Consider the following 26718-nt stretch of genomic DNA (forward strand, 5'->3'; position numbering starts at 1 on the left):
TAGTTCCACATCGTACTGAATCAGTACTTACCACTGGTTCTGAGGATGAGAGAGGGACTCTTCTTCCTGTTCAGGTTCATTCTTATCAGGGCCATTTGCTGTGGATTTACACAGTTGACTCTTCTGGTGTTGGCGGATCATTTCTGCCAAGGTCTCTTGGACTTCAGCAACAGTTCTCTGTGCATTTTGGAGACCAGCATGCTTTTCTGACAAGAGCTCCTTACAGGCATTCTGCATTTGTTCACCTTCTTCTGTAAGTCTCAAGTCTAGTTCTGGAGTCCTGCTTGGCTCTGGCTGGGGAGCTTTGGGGTCAGTTTCTTCAGGGCTGACACTGTCAACCTCTTGACTCTGTTCAGCAGAGGTTTTACTTCCGTGAGCAGCTCTTACCCAGACACTGGACTCGGGGCAAGGCCCAGAGAGAGACCACCAGAATTCATACAGACGTCCATAAATAAAAAAGGCCTTCAGACTTTTGAAAGCTGGTGTGGTGGGGGACTGATGATCACCCAGTTTGTCTCTTAGGTGGTCACAGCCTAGAAGAGAAGAAAAGGATTTAGGGTGGTTTATTTCTTTGTCTGCCAGAAATCTGACTTCCTGCCTACATGTTTCCTGTCATCCAAGAGGCCAATCAGATCCCAAGAAAAAGAATGGCAGTGATCCATGGGACCTCATGCTTTCCAGCAAAAGCCAACCAGAGCTTCTGGCCTAAGATAGTGTCCTCATTGCTATAAGCCATGTAAAGCATGACAGAAAGAAGTATTTCATCTGTCCCATTGTAGGCTCTGGGGCTAAGATAGCACTGTGTTCTGATGTGTCCTAATGTTTTAGGTCAGTGACTAATTGTGTAGCTCAAGGAATGTTTTCTCTATCCTTTATAACTTGTGAGCACACTGCTATTTCTCTCTCTAGCTATGTGTAGGAAAGTATATAGGAAATACTAAGGTAGGTAGGACGAGTAAAGGAAAACAGCTCAGTCATGCTAACTACCTCTTAGGAGTTTGGGTAAGAGAATTCAGACTTTCTACTAAATGACACTGTGGCTCATCTATGTCTTTCAACAACCTATGTACTCCTGCTGCCACACCACTGGCAGTGGTTATATCATCCTTCAAAGGGTGTGCCCCAGCAGGGCTGGGGGTCCTTTACCCTGTGGAAGAAAGGCCGAGTGCACTTCCTGCATGATGGTGAAGTTTCCTGAGTCGTAGCTCCGGATCACAGCCCGAAGCAGTCCTTCCACAGCTGCGTCCCAGGAGCCCGCTTCCTGGCTTAGCACTGCCAAGGTCAGGTCATGGCAAATGTGGAGCAGGAGCTGGAGAGAAGAGCCAGAGTCTCAGGTAAGCATCTTTGCACAGTAAACACTGGGATGATACCAGAAATGCTCCTATTTACAGTATTTGGGAAGTACACACAGTTCACATTTAAGAAAGGTCCTCCTATCCCACCACCCATTTTTGCTTCCTCATTGAAAACATTCATATTTAGTTGCACAGCAGTATACACAGTCTAGTTTTAAAGTCTGTTCAGGCTAAGAAAATGCCTTGATATTTGCATTTAATTAAAACAAAAAGTGACTTTCTGGAACTAAAAGCTATAATTGAAAGAAAATCTGGAGTGTAATTAAGAAAAATTTGAATTTTAACTGTGCAATTTGATGAGTTCTGACAAACATATATGTATATATACATACATTTAGTATAATCACCACGAAAATCAAGACATAGGATGTGATATTTTCACTTTAAACCCCTTTGCAGTCAACTCCCCTCTCCCCATCCCTTGGCAACCTCTGATCTAGTTTTTGTCAGTATCATTTTGTCTTTTCTAGAATTCAAATGAATGGAACAGTAGACTCTGTAGTCTTTTGTGACTTGATTCTTTGATTTATCATAATGCTTTCAAGATTCACTGATACTCTTTTTTCATTTGTAATTTGTTCCTTTTTATTGTTGTATAGTATAGCTTTCCACTATATGGTAATGCTGTAGTTTGTATACCCATTTGCCAACTGATGGACATTTGGGTTGTTTCTGTTTGGCTATATGAACCAATCTGCTATGAATGTTTCTGTACTAGACTGTGTAGACACCTGAGTTCACTTCTTTTGGTGAAATATCTAGGCAGTGGGGTTGCTTGGTCATTGTGCATATATGTTTAATTATAAGAAACTGCCACACAGTTTTCCAAAGTGCTATACTACCTGAGAACATCTTATTCCTCAAAAATAGAATAATGTTTTTCATTCAAAAAAAAAAAAAGTGGATAAACTGAGATGTTTCCATAGGATGAGTAGAGCAGCTGTAATGAATCAGTTTGTTCTCTTCCTATCGATATGGACAGATTTTACAAACAACGGTCACATAAACAAGCCACAAAATAACACGTCTGATGCAGGGGCTAAAATGTTGGTGAGCTAGGGCAGGGGAATGGGACTGGGCAAGGGAACATTGAGGGACTTCGACTTGGATGTATTCTTTAAAAGCAAAATATACAAAACCAAACCAAAAGACTCTGAAGCAAAAATGACAGAATATGAATATCTGTTAATTCCAATTGATGGGTACTTATTATCTGTGCTTTTTTTTGTTGTTGTTGTTTTTAGACTTTTTTTTCTCCTTTAGAAGGGAATGCTGATCAAAGACTAACTTCAGAGATAAAGGGCTCTAATTACCCTGAAGGGATCTTTCCAGTTTCCTGGGCCTGGCTTAGTCTTTTCTGAAATGCAAACTGGCATTCTACATGTTTCCTTATTATACTAGACAGGGGTTAGAGAAGTCTTACTACTGAGTGACTAATACCTACAAGACCTTTTAGAACTAATACCCAAAAAAGATGTCCTTTTCATTATAGGGGACTGGAATGCAAAAGTAGGAAGTCAAGAAACACCTGGAGTAACAGGCAAATTTGGCCTTGGAGTACGGAATGAAGCAGGGCAAAGGCTAATAGAGTTTTGCCAAGAGAATTGGTCATAGCAAACACCCTCTTCCAACAACACAAGAGAAGACTCTACACATGGACGTCACCAGATGGCCAACACCGAAATCAGACTGGTTATATTCTGTGCAGCCAAAGATGGAGAAGCTCTATACAGTCGGCAAAAACAAGACCAGGAGCTGACTGTGGCTCAGATCATGAACTCCTTATTACCAAATTAAGACTTAAACTGAAGAAAGTAGGAAAAACCACTAGACCATTCAGGTATGACCTAAATCAAATCCTTTATGACTATACAGTGGAAGTAGGAAATAGATTTAAGGGACTAGATCTGATAGAGAGCCTGATGAACTATGGACGGAGGTTCGTGACATTGTACAGGAGACAGGGATCAAGACCATCCCCAAGGAAAAGAAATGCAAAAAGGCAAAATGGTTGTCTGAAGAGGCCTTACAAATAGCTGTGAAAAGAAGAGAAGCGAAAAGCAAAGGAGAAAAGGAAAGATATTCCCATTTGAATGCAGAGTTCCAAAGAATAGCCGGGAGAGATAAGAAAGCCTTCCTCAGCGATCAATGCAAAGAAATAGAGGAAAACAACAGAATGGGAAAGACTAGAGATCTCTTCAAGAAAATTAGAGATACCAAGGGAACATTTCAGGCAAAGATGGATTCAATAAAGGACTGAAATGGTATGTACCTAACAGAAGCAGAAGATGTTAAGAAGAGGTGGCAAGAATACACAGAACTGTACAAAAAAGATCATCACGACCCAGATAATCACAATGGTGTGATCACTGACCTAGAGCCAGACATCCTGGAATGTGAAGTCAAGTGGGCCTTAGAAAGCATCACTACGAACAAAGCTAGTGGATGTGATGGAATTCCAGTTGAGCTATTTCAAATCCTGAAAGATGATGCTGTGAAAGTGCTGCACTCAATATGCCAGCAAATTGGGAAAACTCAGCAGTGGCCACAGGACTGGAAAAGGTCAGTTTTCATTCTAATCCCTAAGAAAGGCAATGCCAAAGAATGCTCAAACTTTCGCACAGTTGCACTCTTCTCACATGCTAGTAAAGTAATGCTCAAAATTCTCCAAGCCAGGCTTCAGCAATACGTGAACCGAGAACTTCCAGATGTTCAAGCTGGTTTTAGAAAAGGCAGAGGAACCAGAGATCAAATTGCCAATATCCGCTGGATCATTGAAAAAGCAAGAGAGTTCCAGAAAAATATCTATTTCTGCTTTATTGACTATGCCAAAGCCTTCGACTTTGTGGATCACAATAAACTGTGGAAAATTCTGAAAAAGATGGGCATACCAGACCACCTGACCTGCCTCTTGAGAAACCTGTATGCAGGTCAGGAAGCAACAGTTAGAACTGGACATAGAACAACAGACTGGTTCCAAATAGGAAAAGGAGTACGTCAAGGCTGTATATTGTCACCCTGCTTATTTAACTTATATGCAGAGACATCATGAGAAACGCTGGGCTGGAAGAAGCACAAGCTGGAATCAAGATTGCCGGGAAAAATATTAATAACCTCAGATATGCAGATGACACCACCCTTATGGCAGAGAGTGAAGAGGAACTAAAAAAGTGAAAAAAAAGTAAAAGAGGAGAGTGAAAAAGTTGGCTTAAAGCTCAACATTCAGAAAACTGAGATCATGGCATCTGGTCCCATCACTTCATGGGACATAGATGGGGAGACAGTGGAAACAGTGTCAGACTTCATTTTTATGGGCTCCAAAATCACTGCAGATGGTGACTGCAGCCATGAAATTAAAAGACGCTTACTCCTTGGAAGGAAAGTTATGACCAACCTAGATAGCATATTAAAAAGCAGAGACATTACTTTGCCAACAAAGGTCCGTCTGGTCAAGGCTATGGTTTTTCCAGTGGTCATATATGGATGTGAGAGTTGGACTGTGAAGAAAGCTGAGTGCCGAAAAATTGATGCTTTTGAACCGTGGTGTTGGAGAAGACTCTTGAGAGTCCCTTGGACTGCAAGGAGATCCAACCAGTCCATCCTAAAGTTTTGGAGATCAGTCCTGGGTGTTCATTGGAAGGACTGATGCTGAAGCTGAAACTCCAGTACTTTGGCCACCTCATGCAAAGAGCTGACTCACTGGAAAAGACCCTGATGCTAGGAGGGATTGGCGGCAGGAGGAGAAGGGGACGACAGAGGATGAGATGGCTGGATGGCATCACCAACTTGATGGGCATGAGTTTGAGTAAACTCCGGGAGTTGGTGATGGACAGGGAAGCCTGGCATGCTGTGATTCATGGGGTCGCAAAGAGTCGGACACGACTGAGTGACTGAACTGAACTGACTGAATATCAGAAGTTCAGGAAGAGGGTGTACCTGTTTGGAGGGAGTGTTACTTGTAGCAGATGGGTACTTGGTATTTTGCAGCTGCTGAAATGCTGCCTGGTACTGCTCTGGGGAGTCGAGGCTGAAGGCGCTCTTCCATATTGCAGTCACCCTCTCCACGAAGGACCCTTCACTGTCTGTGGGCCAAGCGTTGTAAGAAGAGAAGGAACTTTTGCCCTCAGAGAGCTGATTTTCCTCCAGGTGCTTGGACAGTAGCTCTAGAAGGCAAAACACCAATCTCTGACCCTGGAACCCAAAAACAAAGGAGAGGAACTGTTACACAGGGAAGTGCTCCGTTATCTAGGACTTTCCCCAGTCTCTCAGATTCTCCCCCTCTGTATCTGCAGCAACCATACCCCCTCAGTGGGCTGCCAGCCCAATGTGAGTCTTGTGTGTGGGGGCAGAGGGGAGGGAAGAAGTGATCTAACAGATGATTTTTCTAGGATCTTTGGGATCCTAGCCTTTTTGGGAATTCTTACCCACAGTTCTTGGAGCTCAAGCAACCATATTTTATAACATGAAACCCTAACTATAGCCCTACTCACTGATATTTAAGCTGCATACGGGCCAGCCACTTAAGATTTGTGGCCAGTGTGAGAAAAGATGGGCTGGACTCATTTAGTTCCTTCCTCTGCCCAGACTTCAGATGAAGGAATACAAATGTTAAAGCATCATGGACAGAAGTGTTGGAGCAGATGAGCTATGTGGGTCTGAGACCTGGGGCAGTGGTCAGGCGCTACATCCAAGTAGGTTTAACAGAGGGAACCAACTGGAATAGAACAGAGCACAGACAAAAGGCCTAGAAAAATCCTTATCTTTTACAGAATTTTCAGCTGCCATGAGATTCCATGTGTATCCTCGTAATATTTTCTCAGCTAAGCTTGGGAAAGCACAGGCAACATAGGCCTCAGCAGAACATTTGTCTTCTTGCTTTGTTAAGGATGTTAAAAGAAAAAAAAAGAAGTACTAAATAACCATTCTGGAAACGTTTTTTTTGTTGTGGTGGTGGATAAATTAATCTCCCTCTGTTTGGTCACTCTGTAAATAATGTGCCACGTGATACTATCTTTGAAGATGTTCCACTTTTGCCTCCACTTTTATTCTGCATTTCCCAGAAAGCTACCTCCTCACCTAGTATTTTTCTTGGGCTTTGAACATTCAGCTAGGAACCGTCGTGAGGCCCAGTTATTCTACTGAAGGGACAGAGGAACTAAAAAAGTTCATATAATATCTGACAAGCAAAACTCTCTAAAATGAACCAAATGTTTACATGGTTTCAAAACTAGTTTTTGCTAAGGCTTTTAAGATAATCTCAATGTTGATATATCGAAGGAGACGATGTGTCGAAAAAGACATATATTGAAAAAGTTACTGATTTTTAACCAGATGGGAACAAAACATTTAATGAAGAATTTTTCTTTAACTTGGCTGCGTCAGGTCTGAGTTGTGGTCACGCGGGACCTCTCGTGGCACATGGAGTCTATAGGTCTGGTGCGCAGGCTTAGTTGCTCTGTGGCATGTGGGGTCTTAGTTCCCTGACCAGGCATAGAACCCGCATATGCTGCACTGCATGGTGGATTCTTAACCCCTGGACCACCAGGGAAGTCCCTAACAAAATGTTTTCATTTTACCCAAATTCACCACGGCATGCAGCTGAGGAGGGCTCCTATAGGCAGAGCACGGTGACTTCTCTTAAAGCTGATCCATCTCCCTCTTCAAAGCAGGCCCTCTTCCTTGTCATTTTTGTGTTGATGACATCAACGAAGCAGCACAGGGGCTGAGCTGACTAAAGGCTATTCAACTGCTAAGCAATGAGAATCACTGCTGATAACCACATTATCTCTTACTCTGAATATGGCAACTGCAAGCCCCGGGGTACTTAGATGGGATTGTATGGCCAGGGCTTGCTGGACACTTCTAAGAATACCTGCCAGATTGGTTCAGCTTGTGCAACTGGGTAATGCACTTGGAATGTGACTGGAGGGGATCTGGGGCTCCCTCCTAAAAGTAGGAGAGGCAAACAGACTGACCTTTAGACTTGTGTGGAGCTGCAGGGCCTCCTGGGCTCCCACCCAGTTCCGGGCCAGAAGCAGTTCTTGGGCGCATCTTAGAGCCAGGGAAGCCGACAACTCATTCTCTCCCATGATGGAGGCCAACTCTGCGGCCGTCCTAAGTGATGCCGCATCCCCCTTTTTGGCCAAAACTTTGGCTGCATCATAAGCTGAAGTGGCCCCTAAATAGCTAAGATACAAAAGAAAAATCAAACATAAAAAGACTGCCTCCTACTGCTCCCCAGAGGTGGAATCATTTCTTTCTGTTCACGCTGACTTGCCTGGCTTCCTGTGGTCCCAGCTCTGTCCCTGCCTGCGGCTGCCCCGTCAAGGCTGAGGCCAGCCCAGCACAGAACAGGCAGCATCATGGAAGTGAAGGGCATAAAGGAACCCCAGCAGTTGCTGAGTTGAACCCAAGCAAAAGAGTCATTCCCTCCCTTTTTCCAAATTTAATGATGCAAGACATCCCTGAAGAAAGGAGTAACTTCTGAACCCGCTACTAGGATTTCTTGAACAGTTATGGTGACTTAGGTAAATATCAAGTAGGTAGACCTTGCTGAATCTTAATGAAGCTGGGTTTAATACACATAGGCTTTTTAATTTGCTAGTCATTTCACCCCCACCTCTAAACTTACTTCCGCTCTTGTCCTGCTCTTTGCAGAAGCTCTTCTTTGTCTGGGTGCACTCAGACTTACCATTTTGCTGCTAAGGCATAGTGGCCGTCTTTTTCTAGGACAGCTCCCCAGCTGAGGTACAGATCTTTTATGATTGGGTCCTCTGGACGCAGCCGGGCCTTGGCAATTGCAATAGCTTCCCTAGAGACAAGAAGAGGTAATAAGCCAATCTGAAAAAAGCCCTAGGAGGGGGTTGCAAGATAGGATAAGCCTTCTGTGTTGTCTGTCTTACTCCAACTTCCCATAAAACAACTGTATTCCTGCATCTCGGGGCAAGTTAGAAAGCGCAAGCTGCGCTTTTCATCTGTTCTTCACCTAGATCAGCAGTACTTAAAGTGTGGTCTGTGAATTCCTGGGAGTACCCAAGGAATTCAGGGGGTTCATGAGGTCAAGACTATTTTCATAATAATGTCGAGATTATTTGCCTTTTCTTACTGTGTTGACATTTGTACTGATGATGCAAAAGCAATGGTGGGTACACTTCTGGCACTCAGAGCAAGTATCCAGGAGGTAGTGGCTCTTGTAGTTTTTTTGTTTTAAAAGGTAAATTTCCTTGAAAAGGAAAAATGATTTCACTAAATGTCAGGTTAATATTGATGGAACCTCATTACTTCTCGAAAGAATGACTAACATACAAACAAGTTACTTAGCGTTGAGTATCTGGCAGATGTTTTCTCAAAAATGAGCAAAGTGAGCCTATCATTTCACGGAAACCAACCAAAAGAGTACTGTTGCCAGTGATAAAATCTGAGCTTTCAAGTGAAAATTAGAGTTTTAGGAATCTTGTCCCTCCCACGGTGAGCCTGACAGCTTCCCCAAAGTTAGACTTTTCTGATGAAGTAAGGAGTGTCATTTATATATATATATATATATTTTTTAATGAAATGTGTTAACATTTGGAGGATCTGTGTAACTCACTGAACTACTATTTTCCAAATGACATACAGCTTCTGGTTAGCAGCCAATGTAAAGTCAGTGGAGTCAGTGTTTTAGACTAGAGTGATTTAGACAGAGCAATATTTTAAGAAGACCTCTATTTCTAGCCATAATGGGGTGATAACTAAGACCATATGTATTCTCCTGTCACAAAATTAAAACACTGGAGAAAATAGGTACAAAACAAGTGTTTTCAAACACTGGACGTGAGGCAGCACAGGACTGTCATCCTGGAGAAAAGAAAACATGCTGTGAGCTCAATCCTGGCCCTGGCCCTGGCTTTCTGCCTAAAACCATCTTCCTAGAAGAAACTCCAGCAGAGCCTCCACAGTTAGGGCTGAATGGAGACGAAGCAGTTGGAATCTGTGGGGCAGGACAGTAGGAAGGAAGAAGATGTTCAGAGAAAGAGCTCCACAATGGTGCTCATGGATACTGTGGAATCTCTGGTTTAAACACAAAGCTGTACATGGAGGAAAGGCCTTAAGGCTGGACAAAGAATAATCAGGGAGCCATAAGCTGACTAATTCCCAGGGCTCATTCAGGGCAGGAGACATACAAGTTTTGACCACCCCGACATCTACTTCTGATTTGTTGAATTACACAACACATTCAGTAAAGACACTAGAAGGTAGGAGGGCAAACTAATTCTAGTGTATGGGTTTTTCTGCACCTGCCCTAAGAAAGCTTAAAAACAGCCATGAGATCAAGCTGATCTGTAGGGAACTTGACTGCTTGCCAAAAGTGTCCAGCATGCTCTAAAGGAAGACAACAAACCAGAAGAGGATAAACAAAAAGAAAGTCTCATCAAAGCCATATGAAATGGCTGAAAAATCAGTGGTGAATAAAGTCCTACAAACAGGAAAAAAAATCCTATGTAGCAAAGGTAAGAATAAATACCGTAGTCAACAATGCAAGCCAAGAAAAAATGGAATGATATCTGTGAAGCACAGAAAGACAAAACCTTAGAAACCTAGAAGTCTACACCCACTGAAAGGTTCTTTAAAATAATGGCAAAATTAAAGACTTTTACAGACAAGTTGATGGTGTGTCACCAGCGGAATCACACTAGAAAAAAAATGCTGGAGTTCTTCAGGTGAAGAAGGAATTGATAACAACTGGAAATTTGGATCTACATAAGAGGATGGAAAGTGTTGGGAATAAATATATGGGCAAAAAGAAGAAAATGTTTAAAAACTTAAAAAGATAGCTCATTGTTTAAAGCAAAAATTATAACATTGTAATGTGGGGTTATAACATGTACATAGTATGTCAAATATATGACAGCAACAGTGGAATGGATAGGAAGAAAGAAAGAAGTGTGACGTATGCAAGAACTGGTACAATATTATTGGAGGTAAACTGATAAATTAGAAATGCTCATCATAAATCCTAAAGTAACCATTAAGAAAATAAAGGATTATAGCTGAGAAGCCAGTATTGGAGATAAAAAAGTTAGTCCGAAAGAAGGGAGGAAAAGAAAATAGCAAGATGGTAGATTTAAATCAATCACACCAATATTTACATTAAAACACTGCAATTAAAAGGCAGAGACTATCAGACTGGATAAAAAAACAAAACCCAGTTGTATGCTGTGTATAAAAAATATTTTGGGACCATCCCTGGTGGTTCAGTGGCTTAGACTCTGAGCTCCCAATGTAGGGGGCTGGGGTCCAATCCCTGGTCAGGGAACTAGATCCCACGTGCAGCAACCAAGACCCGGCAGAGTCAAATAAATAAATAAAAATAAATACTAGTAAAATGTTTAAAAGAAAACATACTTTGTTGCTTTTGTTTTCTGTACTTACATATGTATTGCAGTGAAAGAATATTCAGTTGAACAGCATCAGTCTCAGAGTGGTTATTGCTAGAGAAGGGATGAGGACAAAACTGGGGAAAGGCAATTCAGCCAAGTCTAGAATATTATACTTCTTCCTTCCCAGGTTAAAAAATTTCCTCTTTTAATAATTCATTAAGTTGTTCATTTGTATCATGCTGTTTTCTCTATTTGTGATACTTTATAAAGAAATTTAAAAAAAGATCAGTGGCAAATATTGCTGAGAGTTAACATCTGTTAAGTATAGGTGGTGGATGTGTTGATGTTTGTTAAGCTAGTGAACATACTATTTTTATACATTTGAGATGTTTAATTACAGTAAAGGTTTTATGATGGTGGTCAGGAAACAGAATTGTTATATAGGTTAATTTCATATCACATCCAACTGTTAGTTCAACTGTTGGGTCATACAGACCTGTAGAAATGGTTTGCCTTGAGCAGCTCCACAGCCTCATACACTTTGTGGATAGAAAGCAGGTGAGAGGCAGCCTTGACATGTTGGTCCTGAAAACACAGCTGTTTGGCAAAAGCTTCCACGGCCCACACCCACACATGGTAACCGGCTTAGGAATAAAAAAGAAAACGCTTGTTGTCAGTCACTGCATTAAGCAGAACATTTAGATAGTAATTAAGTTGCTGTTATGATCATTTGTTTCATCCATCTCTCCCCATCCCTATACTTTGAAATGTAAATTGTTTCTTTGATTATGTAATACATAAAAAAATAGTACAACATTCAAATGTACAAGAGTATGGAAGTCAGACAGTGCTTACCCTTGTTTGGGTGTATGCAGGCTGAGTGAAAAAGTGTGAGAGAAGCTTCTAGGGTGCTGATCATGTTATATTTCTTGATACAGGTGCTACTTAACAAGGGTGTATTCAGTCAGTGAAATTCAGGTACACTCATGACCTGTGTACTTCTCTCCCTCTCTCTGGTATATTTGAATAAAAAGCTAAAAAATGCAGCATGGCATAAAAAATTTCCTTGTTATCCTGGAGCCATCCTACCCAGACTTGTCCAAATTCCTTTCCCTAGAGACAGCCATTATTACTGGTTTCTTTTGAAACCTTTGGCAACAGTCTATGAATATACAACCACACATGTATAAATGACAGAGTATTAAATATTATGTTGTGCATCTATACCTAGATTCTTCTCACTTACTAAACTTTGGAGCTCCATTCTATATCAGAATATACAGAGCTGACCCAGTTTTTTGTTATCTGAAGGAGTCTCTACTGTATAGATATACAAGATTTAACCAGTCTTATACTGATAGACATCGAGGCTCTTGTGATCTTTGCTGTTACAGATATTGCTGCAATCATGGTCCATATTATCTATCAGTTTGCATGTGTAGGTACAGTTAAATTTCTACAGTTAGAACTGCTGAGTCAAAGGGTATGTGGATTTTAAACTTAATCATTATACTTGGCCGAACTGTCTTTCAAGACAATGTCTATCTTTAGTGGATGTACCCTAGACAGGCTAGAGCTTTTGTGGTAAAGAACATACCCACTGGTGCCATAGCCACGAGATTGTCTGTCAGCTCCCCTCTTTCTGCTGCAGTCTGCAGAACACCTTTTAGATCTCCTTTCCAAAGCATGAGCTGGTGAAATAACTCAGGGTGGCCATTTTCCAAGTGACCTTTTCCTGTTTGGAGGAGAAATAATATTTGGAAGATGTTTCAGAAACACCTGTCTGTATTGTCTTCTAGAAAAAGAAAGGCAGGATGAAAGAGAGGAATAAATTTCTAGAATATGTAGTCACTGGCTGATGGGTAAGTCACTTCCCAGAGTGTTCGTAATGGGGCCTGAAGCCCACTCAGTCATCTGTCCACCCAACCCGCTTTGACTTGCACTCATTCAGTCAGAATGAACACTAAAGTTTAGGGTCCTATGATAGATGTGAGCAAGGGGTGTCTGAACTTGCAAACAGAATTCAAAGCCTAGTTAGCTGACATGTAAAACTAGTTATTACCATGCTACAAGATGAGAGCCATAAAAGAAGTACAAAGTGTTAGGAAAGCATAAAGATGGACAGGATGGTGTTGATTGGACTTGCCTCACCTTCAACCTCAATCATTCTGTACAGGGTAGCCCTGTCTGTGAAAAGCCCCAGGTGAAATCTTTCCTCAAGATCAGCAGACACATCCTCGTTTGGCTCTGCTGATTCAAAGAGACAAAAGTTCAGATGAAAGTGATTCAGTACATTACTTTTCTGTTCAGTTAATTCTGACTGTATGTCTGTAATGCCCATTTCAGGTTCTGAGACAAAGAGTCCTGGGCTCTTCTGTACCCTAACAGAGACCCCTGCTGACAGCAAAATATGAAAATACTGCAGGCTTTTAGCCTCAGTCTCGGCAAAATCCAATAGGACAGTTTAGTTTGAAGTTTGCTCAAAGAACGGTTTGGGGGTGGGGAGGAAGAAGGAATGTTAAAAAGCCAACCCCAAATTCAGTGTATTTAAATACAGTAAAAGAAAAAAGACAAAAAAAAAACTAACAAGCAAAGTCTGTAATGTAAACTAGGATCTTCCACAGAGGGATTCAATATAGACTGTTTTTGACAAAGGCAACTCAATGATAATAGAGTGGCCTCAGGGGAGAAATGGAAGAGTGGGGTGAGGGATGGAAGGGAGATTTATTTTCTCTTTATACTGTTTGAATTTCATTTTATCATGTGCATCCCTTTTCAACACATAAAATTCAAAATTAAAAAGAAAAAAAGTTGCTGAAATGTCAGAATAACACACATTAGTGAGGGCTTTGAAAAGTTAAAACCAAAAAACCTATAAACAAAAACTTCCATCAAAAATTGTTAAAGGAACTGCCATATTAAGGGTATATTTCCAATAAACAAATGATGTTTTTTTCTACGTGTACATGCTGTTTACTGGGGAAAAACAGTTGATGGAACTGACTGACACCGAGATATTTACGTCGTTATACCAATTCCAGCACACAGATGGCTGGCAACAACCTGACAACAGAAAAGCAGAGCATTATGTCTCCAAGGCACTGTGGAGTGTTGATAGTGGTCAGAGTGCAGAGCCGCAGCAGGCATGATGCAGAAACACAATTTTGGACATCTGTTGACTCATCCAAAAAAGCACTTATGTGCCAGTTCCCAGAAGACTACGGATGGGCCAGGGAAGTGTATTTCTATACCTTTGGCGTGTTTGGCGGTGGCTAATGCTAAACAGTCCTGATGAAGCTCCTCTTTGGATCTGTGGTCCAGACTTGTGCTCAGTGGAAGCATGGAACGAGCTTTTCGCTTCTTGATTAAGGCTTCTGAAATGTAATACAAGTACAGACCATCTGAAGAAGAACTGATTACAAACCCCAAACTGAATGCATGTCCACTGTGTATGCGACCTACTGGAGGAATACTGCTGAGCAGAGAACGTTCCCACTCTGAGAAGGAAGCTTTCAAATTAAATTATTAGTAGCTGGGGGTAGTCTTTACAACACACACAGTGTCCCTGTGAAAGCTCTGAACCAACATCAACAACTGCAAAATGACAGTTTTTCCAAGTACTAAAAAAATGACCCCAAATCAAAACACAAATATTTAAAACCTAAAACAAAAGCAAAAACCATACTCTGTAGAGTTTTCATTTGCATGTAATATTTGAGGATGCTTTAACAAATTATTTTAATTATTAGATACCAACCTGGCTTCTCTTTAGGTACCTCCTTTTTCAGTAAAGTGACTTTGTTATTAATGGTGCTTTTTGACTTTTCAAAACCTAAGGCTGCTGGAGTGCAAATAATTGGTTCTTTAGAAACTACATCATGGGGAGAAAGAAAAAAGTTTGGATGAGAACAATGTAGAATCTAGTTCTTTTTAAAAATTAAGAGCTATCCCAGTCTTTACAGTGTGATTTTATCTATTACCCCAAATATAAGATTAAATATTTCAGATAGGAAGCATGGGTAGTCAGTCTCCCTTTCCCCACCTCTCAAACTGCCTTCTGGGAATCTGTAGATTTATCACCTAGAACTCTGACTCATTGATCTAAGGAAAATTATAAAGATTCTAGCCACCACAACTGTAAAAATGTCCCCTTATGTGTATATGCTGCCCCAGCTTCACTCTGTCCCACAGTCTTACCCTGCCCAGGTTGATAAGTTTTCTCTAGAAAACTTTACTATTTCCATCCCAATCATCCATTAGATTCCCTTAACACTTCAAAGGTAGACCTGACTTGGTTTCCTGGTCAGGACTATTAAGTGCTAGACAGTGAAACATGAGATTGGGCTACATACCCGCCAAGGTGACACCACAGGGTGGCTCTGGCTCACGGACTTCCTCCTCAGTCTCCTGGTCTGACACGCCATTCTCAATGGGGCCCAGGCTCTCCTTTACACTCTCTTCTTCATTCCCATCACATAATTCTTGCCTTACAGGCACTCTCAAGGTGGGCTTTTTCTTCTTTTTGGGCTTTGGCTTCGGTTGAGAGAGCCGCTTTTTCTCTAATTCAATACTTTTCTTGCCTATAGAAATCACAGTTCAGAAAAGGATAAATTAAAGTATATATTTGGGTTAAAAGCACTCTAGGAGATAAACTCCAAAACCTTATTGCTCTTCTTTTTGATAACATTCTTACCTTTCCCCCCCCTTCCCAATGAAGTCTTAGTTATATTATCAAAATGTTAACCAAACCAAACCCTTTTCAGATTTCATTAAATCGTAAAGACGATGCCCATTTACCCCTGAAAACTTTAGTGTATATCCTACAAACAAGGAAATTCTCCTATGTCATCACAGCACAACCATTAATATCAGGAAATGAACACTGATAGATTATTCATATCTACTCCCACTTCATTCAAGTTCTACCCGTTACACCAGAAGTGTCCTTTATAGCAAAAGGAAATCATTCCAGGACTACATGTTGCACTGGCTTGTTACATCTCTGGTTTCCTTCAGTCTAGAAGAGGCTCAGATTTTATTTTGACTTTCATGACTAGAAACTCATGAAGATCACAGGATATTTTATTTTGTCTGATTTCCCTCAAATTGAGTCTGCCTTATGTTTTGCATGATTAGTTTAGGCCATGCACTTTCAGCTGCCATACAAAGCAGTGAGGCTGTGTTTATCCTGGTGCAGCCTGTGAGGTAGCACATAATTTCTGTTTGTCTCATTGTTTGTGGTTCACTTTGATTACTTGGTGTGCTTCCCTTGTAGCTCAGTTGGTAAAGAATCTGCCTGCAGTGCAGGAGACCCAGGTTTGATCCCTGGGTCGGGAAGATCCCCTGGAGAAGGAAATGGCAATCCACTCCAGTATCCTTGTCTGGAAAACCTCATGGACACAGGAGCCTGGTGGGCTGCAGTCCATGGGGTCGCAAAGAGTTGGGCATGACTGAGCGACTAATACTTACTTACTTACTTGATGACTTGAATAAGGAGGGCGGTACCTTGCAGGTTTGTCCTCACCAGTTTTACTAAAAATTGTTACTGTGATAATGGCCAAATGGCAATTTTCGGTTCCATCGTTCAGTCTACACTTACTAGGTGGCCTTCTGCTAAAAAGAACTTTTGCTTATCTCTATTTTTTTAGACCGTTCATTTATGTTTGTCAGTATGGACTCAAGAATTCCTATTTAATGTTTTAATCCTTTACTATTAACTTATTTACTTTTTTAGTTTGAAAGCTTTTATCTCTTGATTTCAAGTCATCTTACTGAGATATAATTTAATACAAGAAAATATACCAGATTTTTTAACGTTTTTATGAGTTTAGACAGACGTATAGTCAGGTAACCCACCACCACGAATAAACTGTTGCCATTATTTCAAAATGTCCCCTCACGCCTCTTTGCGGTAGATTCCCCTCCTCCCTGAGCCCCAGGCAGTCACTGATTTATCACTGTAGTTTTGTCTGTTTTAGAAATTCATATGATTTACAACTACATTTCAGACTCTATATTAGTACTGCACAGTGTTTAGTCTTTTGTGCCACGCTTACTTTGCGAGGCATAATCTTAGATTCACCCATGTTGTTGTATTTATAAGCAGTTACTTGCTTTTTACTGCTGAATAGTTCCACTATAGGATATATACCACAGTTTATTTACCAGCTGATATTTGTGTTGTTTCTGGTTTGTGGCAATTACAGATTAAGCTGTAAGGATTCTTTTATAGGTCTTTATGTGACTGTATCATTTCATTTCTTGAGTATATTTCTAGTTGTTTATATACCCTGTCCAGTTTTCTAGGTATTTCTGGTGGGTGGGAAAATCTGGTTTCAGTTAGTCTCTTATAGTCAGAAGTGAAATTCGCCTGTTAATTATTTTCAAGTTCACATTGTCCCACATTTGGGTAGCCAGCCCCTTCAAGCTGGTTTCTCTGTCCTTTTGATGACCTCAGTTATACCTTTGTGGCAAATGATGCTGCAGACTTATATTTTTTCTGTCCTAACCTGGAACTAGCCATTTTTCCAAGAAGCCCTGGTAGGTTCCTTTTAAGAGAATGATATTTAGAAAACAAGATCTGGGTGCTAGGTATACTTGTTACTATTCAGGTGTTGTCTGCAGACCCCTTGGGGCTACTATCCTTGCTCAGGCTTCCAATCCCACCATACTGCTCTACTGCCCTGCATGAATGTCCTCCTCGCATGACTGATCAACTCAACATAATGAGGAAAGGAGAAAGGGAATGAGACAAGCCTTTATGGGCTCCAGGTTCTGACTGACCTTGAGGAGGTCGGGAGTGTTCCTGCATGGAAGTGAGCCATTTGTACACACAGAAATCATCTGCCCCTGAGTAGATGCAATCTGGATCCAATGGGGACCATGCAACACAAAGCAGTCGACCTCGATGTCCTCGGAAATTGCATAGAGGCTCTTCCTGGAGAGCATCCCACACCTAAAACCAAAAGTCACAAGAGAATAGATAATTTCTGGTTATTCTGTTGTTTGAGGAGGGGGTTGTTATACATTTTTGAAAAAAATTAAAAAAAAAAATCTGTGTTCTCTTATTTCCTCTTGTAGTTTGTACTTGCAGTTTCAGAAACTGCTGTTTCCTAAAGGAGGTTTCTGTGTTCTGGGATATAGAGGCATTGCCACAGGGATGATTTTCAGTAAGCTTTTAATGGTGCCCTATGGATTTCACTGTCCTGAACTAGTACTGCATGTTAGTTTTGGGCTGGGGATTCTGAAACCTTGAAGAAATTCTGATTCAGAGTCCACATCTACATGTGTGATGCAAGGCTTCTAATTTCTCACAGGTGATTCTTCTGTCTCAGGGCAAATGATCAATTTCCTTGCTATTTCCTGAATGACTCCAGTCTCCATTTCAAAGGGCAGCCAGTCATGGCTCTCAGCTCTGTGCAGACAGCTCATTTACCACTCAGTACTGAGACAGACATCCATCACTGATGATGGATCCCCAGTTCCTAAGGTCTGTTCTGGTTCTGATATCCAAAACTCTCTTCACAGCTCTGGCTTGGCATCTCATCTTTATTTTTGAGAACTTGAAGATGTGAGCTACCGAGTTATTATTAAAAGTATTTTTTTCATGATTATAGTCATCATTCTGTGATAGAACAGAATGGGAGGAGTACTTTTCACATCAACTTTAGTCTGTCATACTGACAGTAGGTCAAAGGGAAATCTTTAAAAACATTAGAGTTTAGCTAGTTCCTATCAATATTCTCTTTCACTTAAGTTACAAAAAAACCCAAACTTACCCTGCCAAGGGCCCAGATATGTTTAGTAAAATGCCCTCTAGAGCTCAGAAAAATCGCAGGTGAGAAGAAGAAAGAGTTTCAGTTAGAGTACGTAGTGAAGAACCCACAGAATCAAGGATGCAATAGTACCTGAGCTGTACCATCATAGGAGGCAGATACCAGCCTTCCATCATGATGTGGGCTCCATGCAAGACTGGTGATCTTGGCTGTGTGCCCTGACAGGGTCCGGTAGGGCTCTGTAATGGTCACTGGAGATTCAGGATTGCTCTCTAAAAGACAGGGGATGATGTCACTGATACCAATAACAACAACAGAAAGACATAAAGGAGGGTTTTAATTAACATGGCAAGAATCAAGATTTTACCACATGCTTTCTACATGATTTTCATTGGGCAACACTGTTTAGTGGTTAAGAGTGTAGGCATATCCACAGTGCCTGGCACATGGGCTTACTGTAAGAAGTGTTAGCTATCATTCTTTCTTTCTAAAAGTCTTCAAAATGAAAGTAATGCCTTTAGGATGTGATACCAAGAAGGATGTATTATTATAATTTTTTTTTAGAAGGATGTATTATTATGTATAGTTAAAAATGTGTGACCTGAATCTAGTCATAAGAATATATGAGACCAAACTGAGGATACATCTACAAAATAACCAGCTTGTATTTAAAAAAAAAAAATCAAGATGAAAAAACAAAAAAAAGGCTGAGAGATATAAAGGACAATATTGGATCAACTGACAACACTAGAATAAGCATGGTAGATCAAACTATTATATTAAATTAACTGAATAATGGAATTGTGGTTATATAAGGGAATATCACTATTCTTACAAAATACACAAATATTAAGGAATATGGCGGCATGACACGTGCAACACAAACACTTTGGAAAATTCATACACCACAGCACAAAGCGAATATGACAAAAGGTTATAAGTTGTTGAATCTGTGAAAAGGTATATGGTCGTCCTTCATACTATTTTTACAACTTTTCTGTAAGTGTGAATTATTTAAATATAAGAAGATAAAAATAGAATGAAGTTTTTCCTGGTCATTTTTTCCCTTTTTCTATTATTCAGTAGATAAAAAATAAAAAACAAACCAGGATGATAGTATTTCAGTAGACTAAGATCTGCACTGCTTTTAAGAATTAAGTTAATGTGCTTCAGTAAGTGATGCTGGAAAAAACTGGACAGCTACCTGTGAAAGAATGAGATTAAAACATTTTCTCACACCATATAAAAAAATAAACTCACGATGGATTAAAGACCTAAATGTAAAACTGGAAACCTTAGAACTCTTAGGAAGGAACTCTTTGACATAAATGATAGCGGTATTTTTTTGGATTTGTCTCTTCAGGCAAAAGAAACAAAAGCATATTAAAAAACAAAAATTATAGCTCTTGGCAACAAAGATGGGTTATGTGTTTTGTTTTTTCTTCATATTAAGAAAAGAAAGTAATTATACTTCTTTCACATTAAAAAAAAGGCTCTTCTGACCACTTACTGTTTCTACTAGGTGCTGAGGAAGTTCAGAGAAGTTTAAGATGTGTTAAGTTGTATGAAAATATGAAAAAGATCAACCTGCTCCACAGGGACTAGTAGTTACCAGGACACACGCAGACGCTGCAGTTAGTGCGGGACTGAGTCTGGGCTCTATCAGATACGAGCTGTGGGATGCATGGAAGTGAGCTAACCCCTCTCAGCCTCAATTAGGAAAACGAAGATAACAAAACCTACCTCCCAGGATTGTAAGAATTAGACGCAGTCATGCATGGGGATGGGATGCGTGTTGTACGTGTCAAATACTCAAACACGTATTTTTTATATAAGGGGATATAAATTGGGATATAAATTGGAAGGGGATATAAATTGGCACCATGTTTTGGAGAGTGACTTGGCAATAACTATACTTTAGAAAATTTGCAGAAAACAGCAACGTTTATTAATGAGGGATGGGAATAGGGGAGGTACTTTACTTTGTAAGTTAATATGTATTGTCACGTTTGAAATTTTTGTTGTGTTTTAAATAAGGTGAACACATTACTTTTGAAAGCAGAAACATTAAGAGTAGTGTTTAATACCAAAAAGAAAGGAAAATGGTACAAAAATTGGAACAAAAAGTAGATAAACACTCCCCAGGATGGAAAGAAACCCAAGTTACCTATGACAGCCTGCAGGTTGTGCACATAAATGACTGCGTTGTTGGACCCAGAGGCCATCAGAGAGCTCAGCTCTGGCTGGCTGCCGTGCTCGTGATGCCAGCTAATGGTGTTCACAAGCTTGTGGTGCTGCTGGATGGTGCAGATCAGCTTCAGGTTAGGAACCTTGAATATTTCTATTGATCTGGAATAAGAAACACATCAAGATAAGAAAGGATGCTCAAATTACAGTTCAGTGCAAGCAGGTATCGCCCTCATTCCATCAGTCAAAGAAAGGTGAAATGGAATAGGATAACCCTACCTAAACTGCAGAGGTTACTCTTACAAAAAATCAGGTACAAAAGGCAGTTCTTTCAACAGCTTTAATAAATCTCAACAACCTCTGAAAAGCTGTATTTATCATGCTCTAAAAATAATAAATGGTACCAGGGAAAAACTAAAAGAATTAAACCAATGGCTGAAATAGTAACCATGTTCCTGTGATCAACATTGGAAAGGGCAAAACAAAACAAAACACCCTAAAAAATCAAAACAAAACAAAACATTGGAAAGGATATAGTAAGACCTAAAAAGCATTTCTGCTTTTTTTTTCCTTTAAAGAATGAAGGGAGATTTAGGGAACGTAATTCTGGAGATGAGCATTCTTTGACACATACTACAGCCAAAACAGAGTAGGCAAACATTCTCTTTTAGCTATAAATATTTAACTTATTTTGCAGTTCTCAAGAATGCAGAGGGCTCCTTAGTTATTTAAAGATATCAGGGATAAGTCAGAATATCAAATACAGCTAGGCTTTCCCAACTAACATTACAGATGGCACTAGCTTGTGATCAAATATATGTGCAATTACAAAGTTTTTTTTTTTTACAGAAACAAACACATACCCATCTTCATTGCCAAGAGCCATGATTTTGCCATCTGCTTTCCAGCTGATCTCTGTGTGTACAGGCAATTTGTACTAGAAAAGCAAAACAAACCAATCTCGACTAAAAACATTGTTCTTGCCACACAGCTTACAAATCAATGATGACAGTGTGAGAGAAAAAAAAAAACCACAACAAACCCTTGTTTAAAAATATTCTAATTACAACAGCCATTCTTATAAATAATCTGCATAATTTGCCAAAGAACTAGTATTCTAAATATGATTTCCTAACTGGGACAAAAGACAGGCCAGTGAATACTAAATGTTTGCAGTGTCTCACCTTGTGAAATGAACTTAATTAAAATGACTTTTATCCCACGGTAAGACACGAAACATGTCCGCTGGCTTCGATAACATGGGGGCTGCCATCTCCTTAACAGAAGTCACATACTCCACCCTTCTTCTCTTCCCCTCTCTTCTGTTTCTTTTCCAGAGTAGTTTTTTTTTCTCTTCTTCTGTTTTTATTAGAGAACAGTTCCTTTGCTCCCCAAGGCTGCCTGGGCCCTCTTCTTTTCTTACTTGTCTCTCCACAGACCACCTCACACATGCCCACAGCTTTTAGCTACCACTCATATAAAGGGACTCTAAATTTCCATTTCCAGCCCAAATTCCTTATATGAATTTCTGATCTCTATTATTTAAGTCTTAAAAAACTAAAAGCTTGTTAGGAACAGGAATTTTGCCTCTTTTATTCATTGTTGAATATTCAGATAACATTTAAAACATGAAGGAATATAGCCAATAAAAATAATTCAATTTATGATTAAATATTATTTTTATAACAAAAATAGCCATACAAAAATAATGAACAACAGTAAAAAAATGCTCATTTGAAAGAGTAAGGAAAACTCAACATTTATGGTTTCACTTAAAAAGACAGTTCTGGCATACAGATATATTGATATAATGGTAAAGAAAATTACTAAACATGGAAATCTGGGTGAAGGATATAAGGAAATTGTTTGCATTATTTTTGCAGCTTTTGTATAAATCTGTAATTATTTCACTAAAAAACCAAAATGATAATTCTGTTTTGAGCAAAATACCTCATAGTTGTACTTGGATACCATATTATAAAGTAATTTTTACAAACACCTCCCTCTGGAGAAAGTGGCAGGTGTGAAAAGGATGCTTTATATTCAAGATCTGAAAGTTTATAATAAATAGCCATTGCAACTGAGAGAAGCCTGAAATCTGACAGCATAATGGATACTTCACATAATGGCATTTATCATGCAAGATGAGAAGATAAAACAGAGAGATCATGAGAAGACTTCAAATCACAAGAACTTACTTTGATTGAATTGGTGTCCCTGATGAGTTTGTTGATGTCAAAGGCCTCTCCACTAAGCTTCCAAGGGTTGTGCTGTAAGACAATCCCTTCTCCTCCACAACTGTATAAAGTGAGGGAAGGTCTGTCTCCTTCTCCTATGTGGAATAGAAAAGAAAGCTTATCAGTTTTGTACTTCACCAGCTTAACTGTTTGTTGCTGTAATATGACCATATTATACTATGAGATGTTTTAAGAGAATTACATTAATAGCCTGGAATAAAGTCAGGGTATGCATCTGAACACAGTTGTTGTGAGGAGAAGTAAAAAAGTTTTATTAATTCTTATAATACAACATAGTTTGCTTTAAACATTCTTCTGTCACTCAAAATAGTAGGGATGCCAAAGCTGGAATAAGAAGACATGTTCTCAAAGTTTTGGGGAATTTATCTTCTCTTACAGAAATAAGTACTGTCTGGCATTTGAATACATGAAGCTGCAGGACTTCCCGGAGAATGCAATGGCACCCCACTCTAGTACTCTTGCCTGGAAAATCCCATGGACAGAAGAGCCTGGTAGGCTGCAGCCCACGGGTCGCTAAGAGTTGGACACAATTGAGCAACTTCACTTTCACTTTTCACTTTCATGCACTGGAGAAGGAAATGGCAACCCACTCCAGTGTTCTTGCCTGGAGAATCCTAGGGATGGTGGAGCCTGGTGGGCTGCCATCTATGGGGTGGCAGAGTCGGGCACGACTGAATCGACTTAGCAGCAGCAGCAGCAGCAGCAGGACTTCCTATGACTAATGTAAGAAGCTATTCTCAAAGCAATGATTTCTTTGGTGTTATAGTAACTGTCCTGTTTATTTTAGGAAGTAAACAGTAGTTCTGATGGGTTTTTGTAAGGACAAGTTTTATTTTCACTACTGTAGAACTGTTTGGCACAAATCAAGGATCAGCATTTGCTAAATGAATGAATGAACTACAACTACAATGCTGCTTGAGTTTTGATGACTTACACTGCAGTTATGCAGATATACAGATTTTCCACTGTAGATGCTGAAGAAAAGACTACTAAAGATTTTGCTGAACACATTCAATTTAATTCTGCAAGACCTACCATTGTAGGAATAAGAAAGGCAAGCCTGAGGGGCTAGAAAAGGGTCAGAATGTATTCACAGGCAACAAGAGATCATTTGAGAAATTCTGACCCTGCTTTAACTGTAGGTTGAAACAGATGATGATTAACATTATAATTCTTTAACAATTTTTTAAAAATAAATTGTTTAGTTTTTTGGCCACACTGAGTGGCTTGTGGGATCTTAGTTACCCGGCCAGGGACTGAACCTGGGCACTTGGCAGTGAGATCATGGTGTCTGCACCACTGGACTGCCAAGGAATTCTCAACATTGTAATTCTGATAAAATTAAAAGGCAATGGCAAATTTTAGTGAAAATTATTAGATTAGGTATCAGGACCTAGCATGAGATAACTATATTCACAATAAAAAAATTCGGCTCAGAGAGACCAAATGCTTTAATTTGGAGAGGCTTATTCTAGGTGAATGGTTTCCAACTGATCACCTGTTACAACTGCCCTCACGGACCCCAGGGACACAGCAGCCTGCATAAGGAGTTACTGCAAGAATGTTTATGACTTTTCCCAGGTTGAATATCCTAGGGTTAAGTTGAAAGAGAATACTCTTATGTTTGTTAGAGAATGATTCAGATACTTACCGAGTGCCACGGCGGGTACTGGTGGTCCCCAGGCTAACGAGTACACAGTCTTCTTGTGATACGTGCTGGAAATCTGTGGAGGTCTGGGGGGAAGGGAAATTATAAACAGAAAGATTTAAAAAGGTACAGTGGAAAACAGACCATCTTTTTTTAAAAAGTTGCCTGTTACACACTTCAGTTCAGTTGCTCAGTTGTGTCCGGCTCTTTGCGACCCCATGAATCGCAGCACGCCAGGCATCCCTGTCCATCACCAACTCCCGGAGTTTACTCAAACTCATGCCCATCGAGTCGGTGAAGCCATCCAGCCATCTCATCCTCTGTCATCCCCTTCTCCTGCCCCCGATCCCTCCCAGCATCAGGGTCTTTTCCAATGAGTCAGCTCTTCACATGAGGTGGCCAAAGTATTGGAGTTTCAGCTTCAGCATCAGTCCTTCCAATGAACACCCAGGACTGATCTCCAAAACTTTAGGATGGACTGGTTGGATCTCCTTGCAGTCCAAGGGACTCTCAAGAGTCTTCTCCGACACCACGGTTCTAAAGCATCAATTTTTCGGCACTCAGCTTTCTTCACAGTCCAACTCTTACATCCATACACGACCACTGGAAAAACCATAGCCTTGACCAGACGGACCTTTGTTGGCAAAGTAATGTCTCTGCTTTTTAATATGCTATCTAGGTTGGTCATAACTTTCCTTCCAAGGAGTAAGCGTCTCTTAGTTTCATGGCTGCAGTCACCATCTGCAGTGATTTTGGAGCCCAGAAAAATAAAGTCTGACACTGTTTCCACTGTCTCCCCATTTATTTCCCATGAAGTGATGGGACCAGATGCCATGATCTTAGTTTTCTGAATGTTGAGCTTTAAACCAACTTTTTCACTCTCCTCTTTCACTTTCATCAAGAGGTGTTTTAGTTCCTCTTCAATTTCTGCCGTAAGGGTGGTGTCATCTGCATATCTGAGGTTATTGATATTTCTCCTGGCAATCTTGATTCCAGTTTGTGCTTCTTCCAGCCCAGCGTTTATCATGATGTCTCTGCATATAAGTTAAATAAGCAGGGTGACAATATACAGCCTTGACGTACTCCTTTTCCTATTTGGAACCAGTCTGTTGTTCCAAGTCTAGTTCTAACTCTTGCTTCCTGACCTGCATACAGGTTTCTCAAGAGGCAGGTCAGGTGGTCTGGTATGCCCATCTCTTTCAGAATTTTCCACAGTTTATTGTGATCCACTCATTCAAAGGCTTTCACATAATCAATAAAGCAGAAATAGATGTTTTTCTGGAACTCTTTTGCTTTTTCAATGATCCAGCAGATGTTGGCAATTTGATCTCTGGTTCCTCTGCCTTTTCTAAAACCTGCTTGAACATCTGCAAGTTCACGGTTCACATATTACAAACTTAGTTGCTGATATTAAAGAAAAATAACAGTACCCTTCTCCAAATAGCTAATTATAAAGAAGCAATCATTTAATTAATATACCATGTAATAATAGCAACTAAAAAATAAGTCCCAAACACACTTTACCTGGAAAATAGTTATTAATATCCCTTAACTGGCCAGTTTGGGGTCATTTTCCCTATCCCTGAGTTTCTCACTTCACTTAAACGTCAAATATTCTAATATTACTGTAGTTATATACAAAAGTAAAGGCTATCACAACTTGAGAAAAACAGGACAAGACAGAAAATGCAAACTGTTCAGCCCAGAAATAAGGTTACTACTAAGCATATATTATCATCATGCAAATATATCCACCTTATATTCAAGTAAAAGTCTAGAATCATTTTTGGCCTACCCTGTCATTAACATCACATTCTCAAACTAAGGCTTAATTTATTTATTTTCGGCTGTTCTAAGCCGCTTGCAGGATCCTGGACCAAGGATTGAACCTGTGCCTCCTGCAGTAGCAGTGTGCAGTCCTAACCACTGGACAGCCAGGGACTTCCCAAGATTTCAGAGTAGATCGGTTTTTAAGTTTTTTTCCTCTGGATTAGTATTTTTATTCTTCACAAACACTCATTTCTTCCATCCTTTCTACACTACAATATTGTAAAGTAATTAGCCTCCTTTCTACGTAATAATGGTTTTTATTTAAAAAAATTTAAAAATGTTTTACAATTTTTAAAGATTATTTTC

General features: G+C 40.0%; 1 protein-coding gene across 2 annotated transcripts in view; it reads right to left on the minus strand.

Moving 5' to 3' along the window:
- Positions 1-26718, minus strand: part of GEMIN5 (gem nuclear organelle associated protein 5) — a 42181-nt gene that overhangs the window by 2943 nt on the left and 12520 nt on the right. The window contains exons 10-26 of one of the 2 annotated variants that reach the window (XM_043913382.1): positions 24586-24668; positions 22875-23008; positions 21540-21613; positions 20657-20838; positions 18622-18761; positions 17498-17669; positions 15067-15294; positions 14472-14585; positions 13966-14088; positions 12866-12961; positions 12312-12449; positions 11211-11358; positions 8047-8166; positions 7331-7541; positions 5292-5546; positions 1147-1309; positions 32-533 (exon numbers count right to left, since the gene is read on the minus strand). In XM_043913382.1, coding sequence (XP_043769317.1) covers positions 32-533; positions 1147-1309; positions 5292-5546; positions 7331-7541; positions 8047-8166; positions 11211-11358; positions 12312-12449; positions 12866-12961; positions 13966-14088; positions 14472-14585; positions 15067-15294; positions 17498-17669; positions 18622-18761; positions 20657-20838; positions 21540-21613; positions 22875-23008; positions 24586-24668 — 2883 coding nt within the window. Of the gene's footprint in view, positions 1-31; positions 534-1146; positions 1310-5291; positions 5547-7330; positions 7542-8046; positions 8167-11210; positions 11359-12311; positions 12450-12865; positions 12965-13965; positions 14089-14471; positions 14586-15066; positions 15295-17497; positions 17670-18621; positions 18762-20656; positions 20839-21539; positions 21614-22874; positions 23009-24585; positions 24669-26718 lie in introns of both variants that reach the window. The other variant, XM_043913381.1, reaches the window with a different exon arrangement.

This window comes from Cervus elaphus, chromosome 9 (genome assembly GCF_910594005.1).
Source record: "Cervus elaphus chromosome 9, mCerEla1.1, whole genome shotgun sequence".
Classification (NCBI taxonomy): Eukaryota; Metazoa; Chordata; class Mammalia; order Artiodactyla; family Cervidae; genus Cervus; species Cervus elaphus.